This window comes from Mandrillus leucophaeus, unplaced genomic scaffold (assembly GCF_000951045.1).
Source record: "Mandrillus leucophaeus isolate KB7577 unplaced genomic scaffold, Mleu.le_1.0 Scaffold268, whole genome shotgun sequence".
NCBI classification, from domain to species: Eukaryota; Metazoa; Chordata; class Mammalia; order Primates; family Cercopithecidae; genus Mandrillus; species Mandrillus leucophaeus.
This window is the reverse complement of record NW_012102787.1, coordinates 3646384-3655587: the sequence shown is the minus strand read 5'-3', so window position 1 is coordinate 3655587 and position 9204 is coordinate 3646384. Positions and strand designations below refer to the sequence as shown.

Here is a 9204-nt window from a genome sequence, read left to right as displayed (position 1 = left end):
GATAGCCACTGGCTTATAATAAAGTTGTTAATTCTGTTTACTACCATCAGATAGTAGACAGAAAATAAAATCAACAGAATTAGATCAGAGTAAAGTAATTCATTATATTAATTAAACCGTGTTAACAAAAATAGTATTTCTTAATTCTCCTGGCACTTATAAACATTCTGGAATAAAGTCAGAAATACCGAACAGGTAGGCTTAGTTACATACTATAAAGGAAACCTGAATTTATTATGGCAAAGCAGTAAAGATTCCCTTTGTTTTAAGCAAACTTAATACGAAGAATTTCAGATTTGTAGGCCAGAAAAATCTTGAGGCCCTCCCCAATATTTCTTTTCTTTTTTTTTGTTTGTTTGAGACAGAGTCTCACTCTGTCACCCAGGCTGGAGGGCAGTGGTGAGATCTCGGCTCACTGCAACCTCTGCTTTCCTGGTTTAAGCAATTCTCCTGCCTCAGCCTCCCGAGTAGCTGGGATTAAAGGCACGTGCCACCATGCCTGGCTAACCTTTTGTATTTTTAGTAGGGACGGGGTTTCACCATGCTAGCCAGGATGGTTTCGATCTCCTGACCTTGTGATCTGCCCACTTCAGCCTCCCATAGTGCTGGGATTACAGGCGTGGGCCACCGCGCCTGGCCCCAATATTTATTTTCTATAAACTAAAGTCAATACTTCAGATTGTTAAGGTGGAAGCAGGCAAACGAAATACTCTTCAAAAGATGGGCCAAGATGGTTCAGCTTCTTAAAGGCCTTTGACACATCAAATGAAAACAGAAACAAACAGGCTGAGTGTGGTGGTTCATACCTGTAATCCCAGTACTTTGGGAGACCAAGACAGGTGGATTGCCTGAGCTCAGGAGTTCAAGACCACCCTGGGCAACATGACTAAACCCCATCCTATAACAAATACAAAAAAGTCAGCCAGGCATAGTGGCGTGAGCCTGTAGTCCAAGCTACTTTGGAGGCTGAGATGGGAGGATCACTTGCGCACAGGAGTTTGAGGCAGCAGTGAGCCGAGATCACACCACTGCCCTCCAGCTTGGGCAACAGAATGAGACCTGGTCTCAAAACAAATAAACACCAAACCAGTAACATTTCCCTTATTATGCAGAATGTCATTTACAGATTTTATGAAACAGGCAACTAGTTGGGAAGGTTACATCTATTTACATATAATCATGAGATCCTCTTGGTGGTGGTTGCTTCTCTTACAGAAAGTCAATATATATAAAAAGCTGCAGTGGGCCATTTTAAAGGTGCTTTCACTAGAAGGCCAAACGTAGCCTTTCTCTTTCTTTTCCACTTACTTCTTTGTTCTATCCTGAGAAGAATATTCATTCTACTCTTAAAGTCCTGACAAAGTTAAGTAATAAAATACAAGGACATAATGGTACTGGTAATTATATCTTTACTTCTTTTCAAAGCTTAGGGCTTAAATGCCTACTATGTAGCTAATTTCTTGTCATTATTAATTGACAAGAGAATACTTCATCCACGAATTGCTGTTTTCTACCCAAATGGTAAACAAGAATCTTTAGGATGACCAAACTCACAAAGAGATTATCTCTCTATAACGGAGAAAGCAACTACAAGTTGTGTGTAGTCCTAACCAACAGTTTTCTATCCCTGGGAGTACTCAAAAGGAAACTCAATAAACAAACACAACATTAAAAACCTAGTAGATAAATATGGTACAACAGTATTCAAGCACCAGATGGTTGTACAATCTTTAATATCCCTTCAAAAACCCTGAGATTCTAACTACAATTTTAGTTATTTATTGTTACAGAATTGAATTTGAACCTCATTCCCAAAGACTTTGCTACAATTACAGTTACTATCATAACAAAAATAATGAACATAAGAATATATAATCTGCCATATCAGAGTATTTAAAATACAGATTTTAATTTTATTAAAGTCAATAGGAGTAATAGGTTGAATATAACGAATCATATCTTATAGTTAATTTCAAGGACTATTCCACAAATTGAAGAGTAACAATTCTTTTTTGCTTTTTTGGTATAACAACAAAGTCAGCAACATTTTAGATTGTTACAAGCATATTATACTTAACTCTTTCTGGGAAATTGGAACTGCAGATATTGACGTGATCAAGTTTTCTGGTGGAAGATTCAACACTCTGGAAAGCTAAAGATCAAAAAGAATAAAACAGTGCAAGATTGTTGACATATTTGTTCCATTCAATGGAATACCACTTGTAAGAATAAACTATTAATATGCTTAACACGAATGAGCTCCAAATGCATTACAAGTGAAGGAAGCCAGATTCAAAAAGGTACATAGTGTATGATTCAATTATTTGACCCTCTGGAAAACCCAAAATTCTAAGGATGAAGAATAAATCTGTGGTTGCCAAGGGTTAAGGGGAGGATTTGACCATGAATTAATAGAACCGTTCAGCAAAAAGAATGAATTTTACCTTTGTAAATTAAAAAAAAAAAAAAATTATGGCAAGCGAGGAGATAAACCACTGAGAATCCACAGATAATTCATTTTTTTTCATTAAAAAAATACTGAGTGGCTACTTAATGTGTCAGGCATTATTCCAGGTATTGGGGATACAGCAGTGAACAAAACAGATGGAAAAAAAATAAAAATAAAAAATAAAACCTCATGGCATTTACAAATAAACAAATAAATAAGTAAATAATAGGGAAAATCTGATCCCCATCCCTATCGAAGGCTTAATCATTAGAATAGTAGGGGCGGATGTGTTATATACACGTATTTTGTAGCACAGAGTCTTGCTATGTTGCCCAGGCTGGTCTTGAACTCCTGGCCTCATGTGATCCTTCCACATCAACTCCCCAAAGTTCTGGAATTACAGGTGTGAGGAACAGTGCCTTGCTGGATTTGTATTTTTTAAAAGCTCCTTGCACGACTCCTAATACATAGCCAGAGTTGTGAATTATTGCCCTAATTGGACAAAGTTAGGTGGAAGAGACATTCCCAAGTACTGAATGATTTATTTTTTATTTTTTTTGAGACGGAGTCTTACTCTGTCTCCCAGGCTGTAGTGCAGTGGCGTGATCTCGGCTCACTGCCGCCTCTGCCTCCCGGTTCAAGCGATTCTCCTGCCTCAGACTCCCATGTAGCTGAGATTACAGACGCACACCACTACGCCCGGCTAATTTTTTGTATTTTTAGTAGACACAGGGCTTTGCCATTTTGGCCAGGCTGGTCTCAACACCTCAGGTGATCCACCTGCCTCAGCCTCCCAAAGTGCTGGGATTACAGGCCAACACTATTACCAACTATTACCATGCCCAGCCGGATTTTTTATTTTTTATAGAGACAGTCTTGCTATGTCAACCAAGCTGGCCTCTAACTCCTGGCCTCAAGCAAACCTCCCACCTCTGCACCCCAAAGTGCTGGGATTACAAGAGTGAGCCACGGCACCAGTCCTGAATTATTCCTATGTGACAGGCATGTCTTAAGTGCCTTAATTTTTCCTGGCAACAATCCCAGGCTTTCCTACTATTTCAACCCTCATTTTATAAATGATGAAACTGAAGTACAGGGAATTTACTTAACTTGCCTAAGTGGAAAGAAAAGCTAGGATGTGAATACAGGCTATCTAAAACCAGAACCTATACTCAACCTCTATGCCATATTGATATGGTTTGGTTGTATTTCCTCCCAAAATCTCATCTTAATTATAGCTCCCAAAATCCCCACGTCATGGGAGGGACTAGGTGGAGATAACTGTATCACGGAGGTGGTTTCCTCCATCCTGTTCTCGTGACAGTGAGTTAGTTCTCACGAGATCTGATTGTTTCAAAAGAGGCTTTCCCCTACCCTTCGCACGACACTTCTCCTTGCTGCTGCCATGTAAAGAATGTGTCTGCTTCCCCTTCTGCAATGATTCTAAGTTTCCTGAGGCCTTCCCAGTCATGTTGAACTGTGAGTCAATTAAATCTCTTTCCTTTATAAATTACCCAGTGTCAGGCATGTCTTTATTAGCAGTATGAGAACAGAGTAACACACATATGTATATCCTTTCATTCAGAAATGCATAAAAACAAAATAGTGAAATAACAGCACTGCCAGTATAAATTTACAACTGTCTTCAAAATTTCCCCCACTTCTCCAATCCTCATGTAGCCTCTGCAAAAGACTACATGGCTGTAGAGTTGGGAAAAAGAAAAGGGAATGATGGGGGAAACAGAAAAAGTAAGAATGTAAGAAGAGTTTAAGAAGAAATCATCTTCAAGGGTATTTGTTCAGGAGAGCAATAAAATTAAAACCACTCTCTTGATTAATAACAACATATACTCTCCTGTTGTCAACAGAAGTTATTTGTTGAATTTCACAAACGTTATTAACTGTAAAAACTTGCCCAAACTTGCAGAGCTGGAGACATCACTTTCTTTAAGAGGCTTGTACATTTCCACTTTGGCTTGGTACAGATTGATTTTTTAAAGTTTCCTCTCAAGGTACAGTATTTTTTATTTTCTAGACTTTAGGAAGTAAATTACTGTATTCCTTACTAAAAAGTCATTTCTTTGGGATGTATTTACAGAAGCAGGTAAATATTCCCAAAGCAGTTATAGCATAGAGACTGAAACAGTTCATGTTTCTAGTACGAAATGTTTCCAGAATAGAGACATCAGTAATAAAGGTTCTATCGTAATTTCTCAGAAAAAAATGATCCAAATTCCAGTTCTATTTTTATTAGTTAAGAGACCTTGAGAAAGCAATTTTACATGAATGAGCTATAGTTTTCACAGCTGAAATATGGGGATAATGAATCTGTTAAACAATAAACTAGGGCTCTTGTGATGACTAAGAAAAATACATCATATAATAAACATGTAATAAATATTTCCTTCTCTTTTTAAAAAATTTTAGTTTATTTTGGACACATCTCCCAAACTTACCCATAATCACTAAGATTTTCTGTCTATCTTAAATATTACAATTCAGCTGAAAAAAAAACTTAGTGATTAGGTCAATTTCAAAGCATTTCAGTTGACAAACAGATTGTGAACTTGGGTAGCAATAAAATGCTTACATTCAAATGAACAACATGCAATTCTCTTTCAGAGAATTCTTTTGGCTAAACTAAAAGCTACTTAATAATTTCTTCTTTTTATTCCCCCCCAGAAACAGGGTCTCACTCTGTTACCCAGGCTGGAGTGCAGTGGCTCACGATCATAGCTCACTGCAGCCTCGCCCTCCTGGTGTCAAGCGATCCTTCCACCTCAGCTTCCTGAGTAGCTGGGACTCCAGTGAATTGTGCCACCATGCCCGGCCTCATGTATTATCTTATTATATTTCATTTGCTAAAAAAAAGCTCTGAGGGTGACTTAAGCACATAAAATTAAACGGAGGTATAAAATTATACCAGAAAACCCTAAGCTCAAGGTACTTACGCTTCTTGGCAATCAAGGTACAAAGGGAATCTATCTACACAGCATGTTTTATCCCTAGTAATATAGGGTAAACATATATATGTGTGTGTGTATAAACATATATATGTGTGTGTGTGTATAGACACACACACACACATATATATATTCAGTAAAGAGCAGGAATGAAGTTTTCCTGAAAGTAATTCTAAGACTACTTTCTCTTACTCATATTAAGATATAAATAACAAGACAGTAGTTTCAATAGCAGTTTCACAAAAGATACATGTACAATTAGTCTGTTCTTGTACTGCTCTAAAGACATAACTGAGACTGGTAATTCATGAAAAAGTTTACTTGGCTCATAGTTCCACAGGCTGTACAGGAAGCATGTATGGGGAGGCCTCAGAAAACTCAATCATGGCAGAAGGCGAAAGGGAAGCAGGCACATCTTACATGGTGGGAGCAGGAGGAAAAGAGCGAAGGCGGAGATGCTACACACTTTTAAGTCAGATCTTGTGAGAATTCTGTCATTGAGGCAGCACTAGGGGAAATGGTGCCAAACCATCAGAAACCATCCCCATGATCCAATCACCTCTCACCAGGCCCCACCTCCAACACTGGGAATTACAACAGAACATGAGATTTGAGTGGGGACAGGGAGCCAAACCATATCAGTACAGAAACATTCTTATATAATGTAAATTTTAAAACAAACAAACAAGAAAAAGGCGGTTGGGGTGAATACGGAGTTATTGTTTTATTTTATTTTATTTTTTTTGAGATGGAGTCTTGCTCTCTCGCCCAGGCTTAAGCGCAGTGGTGCCATCTTGGCTCACTGTGAGCTCCGCCTCCTGGGTTCACACCATTCTCCTGCCTCAGCCTCCCGAGTAGCTAGGATTACAGGTGCCCACCACCACGCCAGGCTAATTTTTAAAATTTTTTTTAGTAGAGACGGGGTTTCACCGTGTTAGCCAAGATGGTCTCGATCTCCTGACCTTGTGATCTGCCCACCTCGGCCTCTGTAGTTACTGTTTAATGGGTAGTTTTAGTTGTGCAAGATGAAAACTGTTCCACAGATAGATGGTGGTGATGGTTGCACAATGCCACCTAATGCCACTGAACTGTATACTTAAAAATGGTTAAGATGGCAAATTTTATGTTATGTGTATTTTTTCACAATTAAAAAAAAAAAAACATGAAGACTTCTGGGATAAAGTAGTGAATGAAAGCTTCTTCACATAATCTCCTGTCTTCAACCAACATCAAAAAGAAAAGGAAGGAAAGAAAGTAGAGAGCAAACAGGTAAGTAGGTTGGTTCTCCAGCAGCAAATACACAAGACAGGAAGAGCTCAAAGTCATAAACCTCAAAGGTGATAGTCAAGTAAAAATACAATAGCTTCTGGAGGAGAATGGAACAGCTCTGTTTGGCAAGGCTGACTTGGTCCTCATGTATCAGAAGTCAGAGATGAATTAACAATTCTCATTAACACCTCAAATCTGGAGAAAAACAAATTGAATAAATGCCATTATTTTTCCCTCTTGCAACTAGGAGATGCTGCCTAAATTGTGGGAAACAACAAGTAAGACAGAAATTCCAGCACTTTCCAGCAAAAGTAAAAATTCTAAGGTAACACACCAAAGGTCTTTCCAATGAAAACACAATACATTCTCCTGCTGCAGAAAGCAAACCATGATATGGTGTTGTGTGAGCAGTAAGAACCAAAGGAGCAGTTTTTACAGGAAGACAGAAAAATATCAGGGCTAGTTTGTAAAAATTTAATATACCATGTCAGAGTGGAGAAATAATGTGTACAGGTCACCATGACCTACTGGAGAGAGAGACAAAAGAGGAATGGAAAGGGGGCAGAGTTTATATTTTTGCAACCACAAAGGTGAGGTAAGCCCAGAACAAATGTGACATGAGGAGTGAAGAAGTCATCCACACAATGTGCAAACAAATGGAAAGGTGGGGCAGAGCTGTGAAGCATGAGCGAGACGAAAAAGAACATGCATCACCAGTAGCTGATCAAATTGAAATAAACAAAAATAGGGAGAGAGAGAGTAGGGAGGGAGGCACAGACCAGAAGATAGACAGCTGGAAAAATGTAGCATACAACAGATCAAAGAACTCTGCCCAGGAGAAAAATATAACCCAATGAATATGAAGAACATTATTCACGAAAGCTTCAGGATTTGGAACTTACTGAGAATGTGAATAGAATAAACAAGAACTAGAAGACGAGATGAAAAACCAGAGTGCATTTTAAAAGGAGTTTAAAAATTGATGATAAAACTTTTTACCATAAAACTAATAATTAAGAAACATAAGAGTATAGTCATAATTGAAAAAAAACTATGACACAATCTGAGAATACAAAGATTAATGTAATCAGAAAAATACATAGAATTGAAGAAAGATAATCCAACCTTAGGAAAACTGGTGTTCCTAAAATACAAAAAGAAAGAAGACTAGTAAACAAACACGCAGACAGGAAGGAAGGCAGGCAGACTGCTTCCCTAGCAACCAATCATAAGAATAGAGACAAAATTCAAAGCCACAAACTTCAAAAGAGATCTCCAAGAAAAGATACTACAGATTCTGAAGCAGAATGGAGCAGCCTTATTTGGCAGGGCTCCTAACTTGGTCTCACTTATCAGAAGCCACAGAGATGAATCCTACAAAACAGAAAACACACACACACACACACACACGCGCACACACACACACACACACACTCACTCCTTGGCTTCCCCAAAAGCAGGGCCTGAGAAAAAGACTTGCAGGCAAGCAGTTTATTTGGGAGATGGTTCCTGAGGGCAGAAGTGATAAGAGAGAGGGAAGGAAGAAAAGTTAATAAAAGATTATGCCATCAAAGTCATTGCTGTAAGCAATAGAGGCTTAATTTCCATGGTACTTCCTAAAATACATACATAGTGTCTACCAGAATTCTCTATCCAAAATAATTTCACCACACTGGAGCTATGTATGTGCTGGGACCAGCAAGCTTCACAGAGATGAGGTGCTATTAGCAATAAGTGAATGGAAGCACACACGAAACTATTTACACCTCTGTAAATAGTTGTAAGCCTGTATTTACAACTGTGGCAGCTGGAATCAGAGGTGTGACCAAGGTGATGGGAGACAGGGCATAATATAAACAATAAAGGGAAAAACTTCCACCAAATAAAGAACCAAATATAAATCGTGGTACACTACTGCTATGGCACACCATTCAGCAGTAAAATCAAAGAACTAGACCTCCATGCATCATTATGGATAAATCTTTTTTTTTTCTTTTTGAGATGGAGTTTCGCTCTTGTCACCCAGGCTAGAGTGCAATGGTGTGATCTCGGCTCACTGCAACCTCTGCCTCCCGGGTTCAAGGAATTCTCCTGCCTCAGCCTCCCGAGTAGCTGGGATTACAGGTGCCCACCATGCCCAGCTAATTTTTGTATTTTTAGTAGAGATAGGGTTTCACCACGTTGGCCAGGCTAGTCTCGAACTCCTGACCTCAAGTCATCCACCCGCCTCGGCCTCCCAAAGTGCTGGGATTACAGGTGTGAGCCACTGCGCCCAGTTGGATAAGTCTTTTTAAAAAATGGAGTCAAACAAAAAAATTCAAGCTGCAGCTACACAAAGATAATTATACCTTGATATAATTTATCTAAAATTTAATAACTTATAACATAATACTATTTAGAGATACATTCATAGGTAATGAGTGACATTCACAGGAATAAACACATATTTCAAGACAGACATTACCTATTGTGTGAGGAAAGAGTTTGCCAGAGATGGGTACTCTTTTGGGAATTTAAAAGTAT

The 9204-nt window shown here is 38.6% G+C and overlaps 1 protein-coding gene across 1 annotated transcript in view; it reads right to left on the bottom strand.

Moving 5' to 3' along the window:
- RARS2 (arginyl-tRNA synthetase 2, mitochondrial) overlaps positions 1-9204 on the bottom strand; it is a 76613-nt gene that overhangs the window by 54694 nt on the left and 12715 nt on the right. The window contains exon 2 of the mRNA XM_011984466.1: positions 2079-2152. Within this exon, the coding sequence (XP_011839856.1) occupies positions 2079-2152 (74 nt within the window). The remainder of the gene's footprint in view (positions 1-2078; positions 2153-9204) is intronic.